Source organism: Tachyglossus aculeatus, chromosome 2, assembly GCF_015852505.1.
Source record: "Tachyglossus aculeatus isolate mTacAcu1 chromosome 2, mTacAcu1.pri, whole genome shotgun sequence".
Taxonomy (NCBI): Eukaryota; Metazoa; Chordata; class Mammalia; order Monotremata; family Tachyglossidae; genus Tachyglossus; species Tachyglossus aculeatus.
Window position 1 is genome coordinate 96,408,113 of NC_052067.1, and position 17,889 is coordinate 96,426,001.

The 17,889-nt window shown below is 44.2% G+C and overlaps 1 protein-coding gene across 4 annotated transcripts in view; it reads left to right on the forward strand.

The window, feature by feature from the left end:
- The first annotated feature begins 15,708 nt into the window (after positions 1-15,708).
- Positions 15,709-17,889, forward strand: part of TBC1D32 (TBC1 domain family member 32) — a 323,193-nt gene continuing 321,012 nt past the window's right edge. For all 4 annotated transcript variants that reach the window (XM_038761204.1, XM_038761221.1, XM_038761231.1 and 1 more), the window contains exon 1: positions 15,709-15,844. In XM_038761204.1, the coding sequence (XP_038617132.1) occupies positions 15,723-15,844 (122 nt within the window). In that variant the 5' untranslated portion in view covers positions 15,709-15,722. The remainder of the gene's footprint in view (positions 15,845-17,889) is intronic.

Here is a 17,889-nt window from a genome sequence, read left to right on the forward strand (position 1 = left end):
GTTTCCAGTCGCTTGGATTCGTTCTTTGGCAACTTCACTGTAATGTGGTCACTTAAATGGGTCGCGCATGAATACACCTTTATGTGCACTTTGTTAAGTGCAGCACCCCTGCCCATCTACTCATTTGTTGCAGTCTGTGCCTGTGATGATCACTATGACTAGGCCTCACCTGCTGCCTGGATTATCTCTGTACAGAAACGCTCTGGGCATGTCACTCCCCTCCTCAAAAATCTCCAGTGGCTACCAATCAATCTGCGCATCAGGCAGAAACTCCTCACCCTCAGCTTCAAGGCTGTCCATCACCTCACCCCCTCCTACCTCACCTCCCTTCTCTCCTTCTCCAGCCCAGCCCACACCCTCCGCTCCTCTGCCGCTAACCTCCTCACTGTGCCTCTTTCTCACCTGTCCCACCGCCGACCCCCAGCCCACGTCCTCCCCCTGGCCTGGAATGCCCTCCCTCTGCCCCTCCGCCAAGCTAGCTCTCTTCCTCCCTTCAAGGCCCTACTGAGAGCTCACCTCCTCCAGGAGGCCTTCCCACACTGAGCCCCCCCCCTTTTCCTCCCCTCCTCCCCATGCCCCCTGCCCTACCTCTTTCCCCTCCCCACAGCACTTGTATATATTTGTACAGATTTATTACTCTATTTATTCTACTTGTGCATATTTACTATTCTATTTATTTTGTTAGTGATGTGCATATAGCTATAATTCTATTTGTTCTGACGATTTTGACACCCGTCCACATGTCTTGTTTTGTTGTCTGTCTCCCCCTTCTAGACTGTGAGCCCATTGTTGGGCAGGGACCGTCTCTATATGTTCCCGACTTGTATTTCCCAAGTGCTTAGTCCAGTACTCTGCACACAGTAAGCGCTCAATACATACGATTGAATGAATGAATGGATTCATTCATTCATTCAATCGTATGTATTGAGCGCTTACTGTGTGAATGCGAAGGAACACCCTGGAATTGTCAGCTGTGTGACTTTGGGCAAGTCACTTAACTTCTCTGTGCCTCAGTGTTAAATGGGAATTAAGACTGTGAGCCCCACATGGGACAACCTGATCACCTTGTATCCCCCCAGCGCTTAGAACAGTGCTTTGCACATAGTAAATGCTTAACAAATACCATTATTATTATTATTATTATACATTCCTGCGTTGCTTTCCCTGAGGGAAGGTGAATTGGAGCGTGTATTAAGCCCTATGTGCTACTGACTTATAACCTAATTAATCAGAAGGAAAGATTGAGAAGAAGGAAGAGGGGTTCAGTTGTTGGGGAAGGAGATGCTTAGCTATTTGGGGAAGGTTTTTTTAAGGTATTTATTAAGCGGTTATGATATGTCAAGTGCTGGGATAGTTACAAGTTAAATGGGTTGGACACAGTCCCTGTCCCACACGGGGCTCACAGTCTTAATTTTACAGATGCGGTAATTGAGGCACAGAGAATTTCAGTGATTTGCCCAACAGGGATTCGAACCCAGGTCCTCTGACTCCCATGCCTGTGCTCTTTCCACTGGGCCATGCTGTTTCTCCGGGTTTGAGCCTCTAAGGCAGAAATCAATCAATCAATCGCATTTATTGAGTGCTTACTGTGTGCAGAGTACTGTACTAAGTGCTTGGGAAGTACAAATTGGCAACATATAGAGACAGTCCCTACCCAACAGTGGGCTCAAAGTCTAAAAGAAGGCTCAGGAGCTGTGATCCTGGAAGGAAACAAGGCTTATGGAGGGTTTGGGGATGGGATCTTGAAGGATTAGGATAGCAGGAAGGCGTAGGGGTCTGGAGGATAAGGCTCTGGAGAAGCGAGGCTCCTGCTGCTGAGTAGGAGAAATGATTGGAAAGACCGGCCGGCTCAGTGGAAAGAGCCCGGGCTTTGGAGTCAGAGGCCAGGGGTTCAAATCCCGGCTCTGCCAATTGTCAGCTGTGTGACTTTGGGCAAGTCACTTCACTTCTCTGGGCCTCAGTTCCCTCATCTGGAAAATGGGGATTAAGACTGTGAGCCCCCCGTGGGACAACCTGATCACCTTGTAACCTCTCCAGTGCTTAGAACGGTGCTTTGCACAGTCATTCATTCTATCGTATTTATTGAGTGCTCACTGTGTGCAGAGCACTGTACTAATCGCTTGGGAGGTACAAGTTGGCAACATATAGCAGGCACTTAATAAATGCCATCATCATTATTATTATGATTATTATTATATCGGACAATGACTCTCCCCGCCTTCAAAGCCTTATTAAAGGCCCATCTCCTCCAAGAGGCCTTCCCCGACTAAGCCCTCTTTTCCTTTTCTCCCACTCCTTTCCACATCACCCTGACTTTCTCCCTTTGCTCACAGCCCTTCCCAGCCCCACAGCACTTATATACAAACATTTAATTTATTTATTTATATTAAAGACTGCCTCCCCCTCTAAACTGTAAGCTTGCTGTGGGCAGGGAATATGTATGTTGTTATATTGTTATGCTGTACTCTCCCAAGTACTTAATACGGTGCTCTGCACACAGCTCTCAATAAATGCTCTTTTTTAATGGCATTTGTTAAATGCCTCCTATGGGCCAGTCATCATCATCATCATCAATCGTATTTATTGAGTGCTTACTATGTGCAGAGCACTGTACTAAGTGCTTGGGAAGTACAAATTGGCAACATATAGAGACAGTCCCTACCCAACAGTGGGCTCACAGTCTACGAAGCCACTGGGGAGATTCAAGATAATCGGGTTGAGCACAATCCCTATCTCACACAGGGCTCATAGTCCTAATGCCCATTTTACAGGTGAAGTAAGTGAGGCCGATAGAAGTGACTTGCCCGAGGTCACACGGCAGACAAGTGGCAGAGCCAGGATTAGAATTTATGACCTTCTGACTCCCAGACTTGGGCTCTTTCAGTCAATCAATCATATTTATTGAGCGCTTACTGTGTGCAGAGCACTGTATTAAGCGCTTGGGAAGTCCAAGTTGGCAACATATAGAGACGGTCCCTACCCAACAGTGGGCTCACAGTCTAGAAGGTGGGCTCACTTTCGGCTTCCGGGGGATTTACGGAGTCTCCGGGCAAGAAAGTTTGGGATCCACAGCCCTAGATACTTTTAGAAATGAATGAACTCTTCCAAATCACCAGAGCGCCATTTAGCCGCCCGGTGCCAAGAATGATCACGGTGCATTAATATTAGGATTTCAGCAGAGAGCCTAAGGAACTAGTGTACGAAGGACTCAGAACTAAGCAAGGGGACGGGTAATATACCTTTATGATTGGCCCCAGAAGCGCAGTCATTCAGGAAAATTCAATTCAAAGCATTCAATAATGTCGGCCAGAAGTGCTCCTGCCAGCCTAATAATCTTTCTTCTGACTGGGGGAATCATCACATCCAGTTTGGGAATTGGATTTGTCCCTGAACTTCTCAGGACACTCAAAGACCGCCTGGGGGGTCATGATCTATAGTCAAATAATAATAATAATGATGATGTCATTTATTAAGCGATTACTATGTGCAAAGCACTGTTCTAAGCGCTGGGGAGGTTACAAGGTGATCAGGTTGTCCCTCGGGGGCCTCACAGTCTTAATCCCTGTTTTACAGATGAGGTAACTGAGGCACAGAGAAGTTAAGTGACATGCCCAAAGTCACACAGCTGGCAGTTGGTGGAGCCGGGATTTGAACCCATGACCTCTGACTCCAGAGCCATAATAACAATGATAATAACTTAACATAATAATAATAACTTAACTTATTAACTTGACTTTACTTATGATAATAACAACATAACTTAACATAATAATAAGCCATAATAACTTAATAACAATGATAATAACAACATAATAATAACTTAACTTATTAACTTAACTTATGATAATAACTTAACATAACTTAACCTAATAATGACACAATAACAATAACTTAATGATAATAACTTGTCATAATAGTAATAACTTAACTTATTAACTTAATGATAATAACGTCATAATAGTAATAACAACTTATTAACTTAACTTAACTTATGATAATAACTTAACATAACTTAACATAACTTAACATAATAATAAGCCATAATAACTTGATGATAATAACTCATCATCATAATAATAACTTATTAACTTAACTTAATTTATGATAGTAACTTAACATAATAATAAGCCATAATAACAATAACTTAATGATAATAACTTATCATAATAATAATAACTTAACTTATTAACTTAACATATGATAATAACTTAACATAACTTAACATAATAATAACAGAAATAACTTTAGATGCTCCTTGGTTATGAAGGAAAAATGTAGCCGTAATAGTATTTATTAACTGCTTATTGGGTCAGAAGCACTGTACTGAGAGCTGAGAAAGAATTAATTAATTCATTCATTCAATCGTATTTATTAAGTGCTTACTGTGTGCAGAGCACTGTACTAAGCGCTTGGGAAGTACAAGTTGGCAACATATAGAGACGGTCCCTACCCAACAGTGGGCTCACAGTCTAGGAGAAGAATGTACTACTACTACTACTACTACTAATGGTATTTGTTAAGCACTTACTATGTGCCAGGCACTGTAATTCAATTCAATCGATTCGATCGTATTTATTGAGTGCCTAACTGTGTGCAGAGCACTGTACTAAGCACTTGGAAACTGCAATGCAGCAATAAAGAGGGACAGTCCCTGCCCACAATGGGCTTACAGTCTAGAGAGGGGGACACAGACATCAAAACAAGTAAATAGGCATCAATATAAATAAATGGAATTATAGATCTACGCATAAGTGCTGTGGATGGGGCGGGGGGAGAGCAAATTTACTCTCTTGGGAGGGGGAGCTTAGGAAAAGAGGGCTTAGGCTGGGAAGGCCTCTTGGAGGAGGTGCATCTTAATCCCCATTTTCCAGATGAGGTAACCGAGGCCCAGAGAAGTGAAGCGACTTGCCTGAGGTCATGCAACAGCCAAGTTGCGGAGCCGAGATTAGAACCCATGACCTTCTGACTCGCAAGGCCGGGCTCTATCCTCTGCTTCTGTATAGCTGGGAATTAGACACAGTCAAGTCACTTGTCTTGGGAATTTTAGGAGGTTGCATGTGCCTGGGGCCAAAGAAGGTTTTTAAATCATCATCATCATCATCAATCGTATTTATTGAGCGCTTACTATGTGCAGAGCACTGTACTAAGCGCTTGGGAAGTACAAATTGGCAACATATGATTCCAGACCATACGGAAGACCGCAATTCCAGGGAAGCAGCACAGCCTAGTAAAAAGAGCATGGACCTTGGGAATAGAGGACCTGTGCCTTCGTCCCAGCTCCGCAACGTACCTGCTTTTTTGTTTGGTTTGGTTTGGTTTTATTCTGGTGCTTATTAATCAGAGAAGCAGCGTGGCTCAGTGGAAAGAGCCCGGGCTTTGGAGTCAGAGGTCACGGGTTCAAATCCCAGCTCCGCCAATTGTCAGCTGTGTGATTTTGGGCAAGTCACTTAACTTTTCTGTGCTTCAGTTACCTCATCTGTAAAATGGGGATGAAGACTGTAAGCCCCCCGTGGGACAACCTGATCACCTTGTAACCTCCCCAGCGCTTAGAACAGTGTTTTGCACATAGTAAGTGCTTAATAAATGCCATTATTATTATAAGGGGAGCAAGTCAGGGTGATGCAGAAGGGAATGTGGGAGGAGAGGAAAGGAGGGCTTGGCCAAGGAAGGCCTCTTGAAGGAGATGTGTCTTCGATAAGGCTTTGAATCAATCAATCAATCAATCATATTTATTGAGCGCTTACTATGTGCAGAGCACTGTACTAAGCGCTTGGGAAGTACAAATTGGCAACAGAAGTGGTAGAGTAATTGTCTGTTGGATTTGAGGAGGGAGGGCATCCCAGGCCAGAGGCAGGACATGGGGGAGAGGTCCGTGGTGAGATACAGGAGATCGCGGTAGAGTGAGAAGGTTAGCATTAGAAATAAATACATGAATAAATGAATAATAATAATGATAATGATGGCATTTGTTAAGCACTTACTATGTGCAAAGCACTGTTCTAAGCCCTGGGGAGGATACAAGGTGATCAGGTTGTCCCACGGGGGGCTCACAGTCTTCACCCCCATTTTCCAGATGAGGTCACTGAGGCCCGGAGAAGTGAAGTGACTTGCCCAGAGTCACACAGCTGACAAGTGGCTTGTGCGAATTGTTTGCCAACTGCTGTATCAGTAGACACAGAGGAAGATAAAGATGCAAGGCAAAAATAAGTAAAGAGCAACTGAACTGGTGTGATTGATTGTGAACCCCGCTTCCCACCCCTACCGCCCCAGTGTACCTGACTACCAACAGGGAGGTCAAAAGTGGAGCGAGGAAACCGATGACGAGTGTCCAAAGGCCAAGAGAAGCCAGTCAGTCGTATTTATTGAGCGCTTGCATCATCATCATCATCATCAATCGTATTTATTGAGCGCTTACTATGTGCAGAGCACTGTACTAAGCGCTTGGGAAGTACAAATTGGCAACATACAGAGACAGTCCCTACCCAACAGTGGGCTCACAGTCTAAAAGGGGGAGACAGAGACCAAACATACTAACAAAATAAAATAAATAGAATAGATATGTACAAATAAATTAAATAAATAAATAAATAGAGTAAAAAAATACGTACAAACATATATACATACATGCTTACATGTGCAGATCACTGAGCTAAGCGCTTGGGAGAGGACGATACGATGATAAAAAGACAGGTTCCCTGTGGACAGTGAGCTTTCAGTCTAGAGAATCAATCAATCAATCAATCGTATTTATCGAGCGCTTACTGTGTGCAGAGCACTGCACTAAGAGCTTGGGAAGTACAAGTTGGCAACATAGAGAGACGGTCCCTACCCAACAGCGGGCTCACAGTCGAAAAGGGGGAGACAGAGAACAAAACAAAACATTTTAACAAAATAAAATAAATAGAATATGTACAAGTAAAATAAAGAGTAATAAATACGTACAAATATATACATATATACAGGTGCAGAAGGTGCAGGAAGCAAATGAGCACTCAGTTGGCAGACTGTGGAGCAAGCTCAGAAGCACACACAAAACCTCAAGTAGGCACCTGTCTACCTGCTTTGTTTTGTTGTCTGTCTCCCCCTTCCAGACTGTGAGCCCGCTGTTGGGTAGGGACCGTCTCTAGATCAATCAATCAATCAATCAATCAATCGTATTTATTGAGCACTTACTGTGTGCAGAGCACTGTACTAAGCGCTTGGGAAGTACAAGTTGGCAACATATAGAGACGGTCCCTCCCCAACAGTGGGCTCACAGTCTAAAAGGGGGAGACAGAGAACAAAACCAAACATACTAACAAAATAAAATAAATAGAATAGATATGCACAAGTAAAATAAATAAATAAATAGAGTAATAAATATGTACAAACATATATACATATATATATGTATACAGGTGCTGTGGGGAAGGGAAGGAGGTAAAATGGGGAGATGGAGAAGCAGCGTGGCTCAGTGGAAAGAGCCCGGGCTTTGGAGCCAGAGGTCATGGGTTCAAATCCCACCTCTGTCACTTGTCAGCCGTGTGACTTTGGGCACTTCTCTGAGCCTCAGTTACCTCATCTGTAAAATGGGGATTATGACTGTGAGCCCCACATGGGACAACCTGATCACCTTGTATCCCCCCAGCGCTTAGAACGGTGCTTTGCACATAGTAAGGGCTTAATAAATGCCATTATTATTTATTATTTATTATTTATGTCTTGCAACTCAACTGCATTTTCCTCTCTCAAGCACTTAGTACAGTTGCTCTCACACAGTAGCTGTTTAATAAATGCCTTGATCGACTGATTGAGAGGCAAAACTTAGGGGGTTTGGATGGGTCATGTATAAAGGAGGGCAAACAGCACACTCTGTCAGAAACAACTAAAGATATCGTTCCCACTTTTCTTCCATTGACGCTGACACAATCCCCTCTTCCAGTGCTCCAAGGCACTCCAAATTGGAAACCAAATGACAACTCTTTAGTAATTCCCGGTCTTTTAATTTCCTCTCTCTAGCAAATCGATTAATGTGCAGACGATATCCAGCTTCAGGGAAGCATGCCAGAAATAAACCGCTTCTGTGTTTCATTAGAATGCGTAGATTCTCCTGATAAAAGCTTCAGGGAGATAAAAATAAAAAAAAGCTCGTTGCTTAAAGCTCGGTTAAAATATGATGGGAATTAGACAGTTCTATCATCATTTTGAAAAATGGCTTCTCAAATTCCATCAAAAGGGGGGATAGGATGTAGGTGAAGCAGTAGAGTAATCCACGAATGCTGTGAAGAGAGAGCTAGAAACTATTCAATCCATCAATCAATCCATCGTATTTATTGAGCGCTTACTGTGTGCAGAGCACTGTACTAAGCGCTTGGGAAGTACAAGTCGGCAACACATAGAGACAGTCATCATCATCATCATCATCAATCGTATTTATTGAGCGCTTACTGTGTGCAGAGCACTGTACTAAGCGCTTGGGAAGTACAAGTCGGCAACATATAGAGACAGTCCCTCCCCAACAGCGGGCTCACAGTCTAAAAGGGGGAGACAGAGAACAAAACCAAACATACTAACAAAATAAAATAAAGAGAATAGATAGGTACAAGTAAAATAAATAAATAAATAGAGTAATAAATATGTACAAACATATATACATATATACAGGTGCTGTGGGGAGGGGAAGGAGGTAAGATGAGGGGGATGGAGATCTGCTAGACTATTTCCCCCACTGTTGGGTAGGGACCGTCTCTATATGTTGCCAACTTGTACTTCCCAAGCGCTTAGTACAGTGCTCTGCACACAGTAAGCGCTCAATAAATACGATTGATGATGATGATTTCCTTTTGCTCTCCATGAGCAGAGATCGCATCTACCAACTCTAGTGCCTTGTATTCATTCAGTCGTATTTATTGAGCGCTTACTGTGCGCAGAGCACTGGACTAAGCGCTTGGGAAGCACAAGCTGGCAACGTAAAGAGGAGGTCCCTACTGTTGTCCGCTAGCGGACTTGACACGACTGACTCCATTTTGTGCATGCTGACGGTAACCCGCCATTCCGTGCAGGCCGAGAGAACTCCTTTTTTTGTATTTTTATGCAAGGCTCAGTCGCAGATGTCTTCAAGGCCAGTAGCAAGTACACCTATCTATGCAAGGTCATAAGGCAGATAACAACATCCTGCGCAAGACAGTGGAAACGGAGAATAATGAGAATCTATAACAACCTGCCGGTCCTAATTGGATTCCTGAAATTCCCAATTGCTCCGCTCCCATCAATCAATCGTATTTATTGAGCGCTTACTGTGTGCAGAGCACTGTACTAAGCGCTTGGGAAGTCCAAGTTGGCTCCCATGTGGCTGTAGCTCAATAAAAGAAACAGTGAGAACGGGATCGGGGCTGCTTGCTCTCTTCCTCCCTTCAAGGCCCTGCTGAGAGCTCACCTCCTCCAGGAGGCCTTCCCAGACTGAGCCCCTTCCTTCCTCTCCCCCTCGTCCCCCTCTCCATCCCCCCATCTTACCTCCTTCCCTTCCCCACAGCACCTGTATATATGTATATATGGTTGTACATATTTATTACTCTATTTATTTATTTATTTATTTATTTTACTTGTACATTTCTATCCTATTTATTTTATTTTGTTGGTATGTTTGGTTCTGTTCTCTGTCTCCCCCTTTTAGACTGTGAGCCCACTGTTGGGTAGGGACTGTCTCTATGTGTTGCCAATTTGTACTTCCCAAGCGCTTAGTACAGTGCTCTGCACATAGTAAGCGCTCAATAAATACGATTGATTGATTGATTGATTGCTTGTCACTCGTACCTCTCTCGGGAGGCGAACGGGCAGGCACTGTACTAAACGTTCCTCCTTTACTGCTCTGTCTGAACTCATATCTCCGAGTCATTTTTCCTTTTTGCGTCACCACCTTGGGTTCTCGAACCCTGCGGCCCCTTCCTTCCTCTCCCCCTCGTCCCCCTCTCCATCCCCCCATCTTACCTCCTTCCCTTCCCCACAGCACCTGTATAGATGTATATATGTCTGTACATATTTTTTACTCTATTTATTTTACTTGTACATATCTATTCTATTTATTTTATTTTGTTAGCCTCGTTGGTTTTGTTCTCTGTCTCCCCCTTTTAGACTGTGAGCCCACTGTTGGGTAGGGACTGTCTCTATATCAATCAATCAATCAATCGTATTTATTGAGCGCTTACTGTGTGCAGAGCACTGTACTAAGTGCTTGGGAAGTACAAGTTGGCAACACATAGAGACAGTTCCTACCCCTCAGCGGGCTCACAGTCTAGAAATATTCAAAAGGCAGTGTTGACTGTTAAAGCATGTAAAATATTTCATAAAATCTAATGTAATTTCCTCCAAATTCAATTAAAAAAAAACCCACAAAAAATCTCTGCCAGCAGTTGTTTACAGCAGGTAACTAAGTTGTTAACCATCAGTAATTTTTAAAATATTTATTTCTATATCCCTGAATTTAATGGCATTATATGTTGCCAACTTGTACTTCCCAAGCACTTAGTACAGTGCTCTGCACACAGTAAGCGCTCAATAAATACGATTGATGATGATGATGATTTATTTTACTTGTACATATCTATTCTATTTATTTTATTTTGTTAGTATGTTTGGTTTTGTTCTCTGTCTCCCCCTTTTAGACTGTGAGCCCGCTGTTGGGGAGGGACCGTCTCTATATGTTGCCAACTTGGACTTCCCAAGTGCTTAGTACAGTGTTCTGCACACAGTAAGCACTCAACAAATACGATTGATGATGATGATGATTTATTTTACTTGTACATATTATTTTGTTAGTATGTTTGGTTTTGTTCTCTGTCTCCCCCTTTTAGACTGTGAGCCCACTGTTGGGTAGGGACTGTCTCTCTGTGTTGCCAACTTGTACTTCCCAAGCGCTTAGTACAGTGCTCCGCACACAGTAAGCGCTCAATAAATATGATTGATTGATTGATTAATTAATAATAACAAAAACAATCTACAACCTCAAGCAATGCCATATACAGGGGCCTTCCCGAAAGGGGAGTGGGATTCTGCCAGTTTGAGAAGCAGCATGATCTGGTGGAAAGAGCACGGATCTTAGGAGTCAGAGGACCCGGGTTCTAATCCTGCCTCCTCCACTTGTTGTTGGCTGGGTGACCTTAACTCCTCTGTGCCTCATCTTCAAAGCGGGGATTTAATATCTGTTCTCCCTCCTATTTAGATTGTGAGCCCCATGTGGGACCTGATTATCTTGCATCTACCCCAGCGCTTAGTACAGTGGTTGGCAACACAGTGGACAACTTAACAAATGCTATAATTATTATTATTCCATCCCAGGACTTGCATGCAGTCCTGCTTGCATGCAGGACTGCTTCCTACCAGGATAGGGGATACGTGGCTGTGTTTGTAAGTGAGGAAGGAGCTGTTGGAGACCGAACGATCAAGGAGAGAAGAAGATGGGGCAAATGTTTTATTGAGGGAATAATAATGATGGCATCTATTAAGCCCTTACTCTATGTACAAAGGACTGTGCTAAACGCTGGGGCGGTTAGAAGGTTGATCAGGTTGTCCCACGGGGGCTCACAGTCTTCATCCCCATTTTGCAGATGAGGTAACTGAGGCCCAGAGACGTTAAGTGACTTGCCCAAAGTCGCACAGCTGACAATTGGTGGAGCTGGGATTTGAACCCATGACCTTCCTCCCTTCAAGGCCCTACTGAGAGCTCACCTCCTCCAGGAGGCCTTCCCACACTGAGCCCCTTCCCTCCTCTCCCCCTCATCCCCCTCTCCATCCCCCATCTTACCTCCTTCCCTTCCCCACAGCGCCTGTATATATGTTTGTACATATTTATTACTCTATTTATTTATTTATTTATTTTACTTGTACATATCTATTCTATTTATTTTATTTTGTTAGTATGTTTGGTTTTGTTCTCTGTCTCCCCCTTTTAGACTGTGAGCCCACTGTTGGGTAGGGACTGTCTCTATATGTTGCCAACTTGTACTTCCCAAGCGCTTTGTACAGTGCTCTGCACACAGTAAGCGCTCAATAAATACGATTGATTGATTGATTGATGTATATATGTTTATACATATTTATTACTCTATTTATTTATTTATTTTACTTGTACATATTCTATTTATTTATTTTATTTTGTTAATATGTTTTGTTTGTTGTCTGTCTCCCCCTTCTAGACTGTGAGCTCGCTGTTGGGTAGGGACCGTCTCTATATGTTGCCAACCTGTACTTCCCAAGCGCTTAGTACAGCGCTCTGCACACAGTAAGCGCTCAATAAATACGATTGAATGGGAGGGACAGTATCCCCTAGGACACTGAGTAATAGTCTCAGTGAGTTCTGCTTTGGGACCATGTGGCTACAGAAATCTGAGAAATAACGCAGGGGAATCATCATCATCATCAATCATATTTATTGAGCGCTTACTGTGTGCAGAGCACTGTACTAAGCGCTTGGGAAGTCCAAGTTGGCAACATAATGTGAATGTGCCAACTTGGCATGTGGCAACCACACATAGACAGGTTTTTTCGAGTGCTGTCTTGGAAACCCATGGAGCTAGAGTTTGAGCTGAGAACTGAGAGACATTCAACAATCAATCAATCAATCGTATTTATTGAGCACTTACTGTGTGCAGAGCACTGTACTAAGCGCTTGGGAAGTACAAGTTGGCAACATATAGAGACGGTCCCTACCCGACAGTGGGCTCACAGTCTAAAAAAAAATCCAGAGGCACACAATTTTCCGTCAGAACTATACCCAACCATAACAGCGTCTGTGAATAGGAAAGCTGATAGAGATAGATAGATTGATCGATAGATAGATAGATAGATATAGATAGATAGATAGATATCTAGATAGATGGATAGATAGATAGATATAGATATCTAGATAGATAGATAGATATCTAGATAGATAGAGATAGATAGAGATATAGATAGATAGATAGATGGATAGATAGATAGATAGATAGATAGATAGATAGATAGATAGATAGATAGATAAGCAGTGTGGCTCAGTGGAAAGAGCACGGGCTTGGGACTCAGAGGTCATGGGTTCAAATCCCGCTCCACCAATTCATTCATTCAATTGTATTTATTGAGCACTTACTGTGTGCAGAGCACTGTACTAAGCGCTTGGGAAGTACAAGTTGGCAACATGTAGAGACGGTCCCTACCCAACAGCGGGCTCACAGTCTAGAAGGGGGAGACAGAGAACAAAACCAAACATATTAATCAAAATAAAATAAATAGAATAGATATGTACAAGTAAAATAAATAAATAAATAGAGTAATAAATATGTACAAACATATATACATATATACAGGTGCTGTGGGGAAGGGAAGGAGGTAAGATGAGGGGGGAATGGAGAGGGGGACGAGGGGGGAGAGGAAGGAAGGGGCTCAGTCTGGGAAGGCCTCCTGGAGGAGGTGAGCTCTCAGTAGGGCCTTGAAGGGACAAAGAGAGCTAGAGACTGTGAGCCCCCCATGGGACAACCTGATCACCTTTGTAACCTCCCCAGCGCTTAGAACAGTGCTTTGTATATAGTAAGCACTTAATAAATGCCATTATTATTATTATTATTATTACCTCACCTGTAAAATGGGGATGAAGACTGTGAGCTCCCCGTGGGACAACCTGATCACGTTTGCAACCTCCCCAGCGCTTAGAACAGTGCTTTGCACATAGTAAGTGCTTAATAAATGCCATTATTATTATTCTTCTCTGCCTCATTGGGCAAGTCACTGTGCCTCAGTTACCTCATCTTCATTCATTCAATCGTATTTATTGAGCGCTTACTGTGTGCAGAGCACTGTACTAAGCGCTTGGGAAGTACAAGTAGGCAACATCTAGAGACAGTCCCTACCCAACAGCAGGCTCACAGTCTAGAAGGGGGAGACAGACAACAAAACAAAACATACTAACAAAATAAAATAAATCTGTAAAATGGGGATTAAAACTGTGAGCCCCCCCATGGGACAAGCTGATCACCTTGTAACCTCCCCAGTGCTTAGAACAGTGCTTTGTACATAGTAAGTGCCTAATAAATGCCATCATTACTATTATTATTATTCTCTGTGCCTCACTGGGAAAGTCTCTGTGCCTCAGTTCTCTCTTCTGTAAAATGGGGATGAAGACTGTGAGCCCCCCGTGGGACAACCTGATCACTTTGTAACCTCCCCAGCGCTTAGAACAGTGCTTTATATATAGTAAGTGTTTAATAAATGCCATTATTATTATTATTATTATCTCATCTGTAAAATGGGGATTAAGACTGTGAGCCCCCCGTCGGTCAAGCTGATCACCGTGTAACCTCCCCAGCACTTAGAACAGTGCTTTGTACATAGTAAGTGATTAATAAATGCCATCATCACTATTATTATTATTCTTTGTGCCTCACTGGGCAAGTCTCTGTGCCGTAGTTACCTCATCTGGAAAATGGGGATGAAGATTGTGAGCCCCCCGTAGGACAACCTGATCACTTTGTAACCTCCCCAGCACTTAGAACAGTGCTTTGTACATAGTAAGTGCTTAATAAATGCCATCATTACTATTATTATTATTATTATTCTCTGTGCCTCACTGGACAAGTCTCTGTGCCTCGGTTCCCTCATCTGGAAAATGGCGATGAAGACTGTGAGTCCCCCATGGGACAAACTGATCACTTTGTAACCTCCCCTGCTATTAGAACAGTGATTTGCACATAGTAAGTGCTTAATAAATGCCATCATTACTATTATTATTATTCTCTGGGCCTCATTGGGCAAGTCTCTGTGCCTCATTGGGCAAGTCTCTGTGCCTCAGTTCCCTCATCTGGAAAATGGGGATGAAGACTGTGAGCCCCCGTGGGACAACCTGATCACTTTGTAACCTTCCCTGCGGTGAGAACAGTGCTTTGTACATAGTAAGTGCTTAATAAATGCCATCATGACTAGTATTATCATTATTCTCTGTTCCTCACTGGGCAAGTCTCTGTGCCTCAGTTCCCTCATCTGGAAAATGGGGATGAAGACTGTGAACCCCCGTGGGACAATCTGATCACTTTGTAACCTCCCCAGCGATTAGAACAGTGCTTTGTACATAGTAAGTGCTTAATAAATGCCATTATTATTATTATTATTCTCTGGGCCTCATTGAGGAAGTCCCTGTGCCTCACTGGGCAAGTCTCTGTGCCTCAGTTCCCTCATCTGGAAAATGGTGATGAAGACTGTGAGCCCCCCGTGGGACAACCTGATCACTTGGTAACCTCCCCGGTGGTTAGAACAGTGCTTTGTACATAGTAAGTGCTTAATAAATGCCATCATGACTATTATTATTATTATTATTCTCTGGGCCTCATTGGGCAAGTCTCTGTGCCTCAGTTCCCTCATGTGTAAAATGGTGATGAAGACTGTGGGACCTGATCACCTTGTAACCTCCCCTGCGGTTAGAACAGTGCCATGCACAAAGTAAGCTTTTAATAAATCGATTATTATTATTATTATTATTATTATTATTATTATTATTATCGTTGTCGTGATTGTCATGGATGGCCCGCCTCCCCTCAGCCGTCGAGAGCGGCCATGACCAACCGGTGTGCGCAGGCGCAGTAGAGCTCGGCCCCCTCCATCCCTCCGCCGGCTTTTATAGGCGGGCGGCGGGGCGGTGACGCACGACGTGATGACGTCAGAGGCGGGGCTGCCCACCCGAGCCGAAGAAGAAGGCCTGCGGGAAGATGGCGGCCGAGGCCTACATGCAAGACTCCCTGAGCCTGCTGTTGGGCAGCCTGAGGGAGCGGTTGGCCGCCGCCCCGTCCCTGGAAGGCGCCGAGGACCTGCTCCTGCGCCTCGAGGAGACCGACGACGACTTCCACAAGTACCCGCCCAGGGACACCCGCCTCCATGTTTTGTTCTCTTCTTAGACTGTGAGCCCACTGTTGGGTAGGGACTGTCTCTATACGTTGCCAACTTGTACTTCCCAAGCGCTTAGTACAGTGTTCTGCGCGCAGTAAGCGCTCAATAAATACGATTGATTGATTGATAGATTGCCGTCTTGTCCTTCCCAAGCGCTTAGTCCAGCGCTCTGCACGCAGTAAGCGCTCAATCAATACGATTGATTGATCGTCGTAAGCAGCGGGGCTCAGTGGAAGGAGCCCGGGCTTTGGAGTCTGAGGTCGTGGGTTCAAATCCCGGCTCTGCCAATTGTCAGCTGGGTGACTCTGGGCAAGTCGCTTCACTTCTCTGAGCCTCAACTGCCTCATCTGTAAAATGGAGATGAAGACTGTGAGCCCCCCCGTGGGACAAGCTGATCACCTTGTAATCAAATCAATCAATCGTATTTATAATAAATACGATTCAATATATGTATAATAAGTAAATATAAATAAATATAATCAGTAAATACTATTTATTTATTGATTTATTGATTGATTGATTTATTGAGTACAAGTTGGCAACATAGAGAGACAGCCCCTACCCAACAGTGGGCTCCGCAGCGCTTAGAACAGTGCTTTGCACATAGTGAGCGCTTAATAAATGCCATCATCATCATCATCATCCCCCCCTATCCTAGACTGTGAGCCCACTGTTGGGTAGGGACCGTCTCCATACGTTGCCGACTTGTACTTCCCAAGCGCTTAGTACAGTGCCCCGCACCCAGTAAGCGCTCAAGAGAAGCAGCGTGGCTCAGTGGAGAGAGCCCGGGCTTTGGAGTCAGTGGTCGTGGGTTCAAATCCCGGCCCTGCCGATTGTCAGCTGGGTGACTTGCCCTTCCCAAGCGCTTAGTACAGTGCTCTGCGCACAGTAAGCGCTCAATAAATACGATTGAATGAATGAATGAAAGTCACTTCCCCGGGCCTCAGTTCCCTCATCTGGGGGAACTTCTAGACTGTGAGTCCACTGTTGGGTAGGGACCATCTCTGTATAATAATAATAATAATAATGGCATTTATTAAGTGCTTACTATGTGCAGAGCACTGTTCTAAGCGCTGGGGAGGTTACAAGGTGATCAGGTTGTCCCACGGGGGGGCTCACAGTCTTCATCCCCATTTTACAGATGAGGGAGCTGAGGCACAGAGAATAATAATAATGATGGAATTTATTAAGTGCTTACTATGTGCAAAGCACTGCTCTAAGCGCTGGGAAGGTTACAAGGTGATCAGGTTGTCCCAAGGGGGGCTCACAGTCTTCATCCCCATTTTACAGATGAGGGACCTGAGGCCCAGAGAATAATAATAATGATGGCATTTATTAAGCGCTTACTATGTGCACTGTTCTAAGCGCTGGGAAGGTTACAAGGTGATCAGGTTGTCCCACGGGGGGCTCACAGTCTTATATGTTGCCAACTTGTACTTCCCAAGCGCTTAGTACAGTGCTCTGCACACAGTAAGCGCTCAATAAATACGATTGATTGATCTAGAAAATGGGGATTAAGACCGCGAGCCCCCCTCCATGGGACAGCCTGATCACCTTGTATCCCCCCATTGCTTAGAACAGTGCTTTGCACATAGTAAGCGCATAGTAAGGGAGGTTCCAAGGTGGTCAGGTTGTCCCACGGGGGGCTCACAGTCTTCACCCCCATTTTACAGACGAGGTAACTGAGGCCCAGAGAAGTGAAGTGACTTTCCCAAAGTCACCCAGCTGACAATTGGCAGAGCCGGGATTCGAACCCGTGACCTCTGACTCCCAAACCCGGGCTCTTTCCATTGAGCCACGCTGCTTCTCAATAATAACATTGATGACATTTATTAAGCGCTTACTCTGTGCAGAGCACTGTACTAAGCGCTGGGGAGGATACAAGGTGATCAGGTTGTTCCACGGGGGGCTCACAGTCTTCATCCCCATTTGACAGATGAGGGAACTGAGTCGTACTGATTGAGCGCCTACTCATTGGAAAGAGCCCAGGCTTGGGAATCCGAGGTC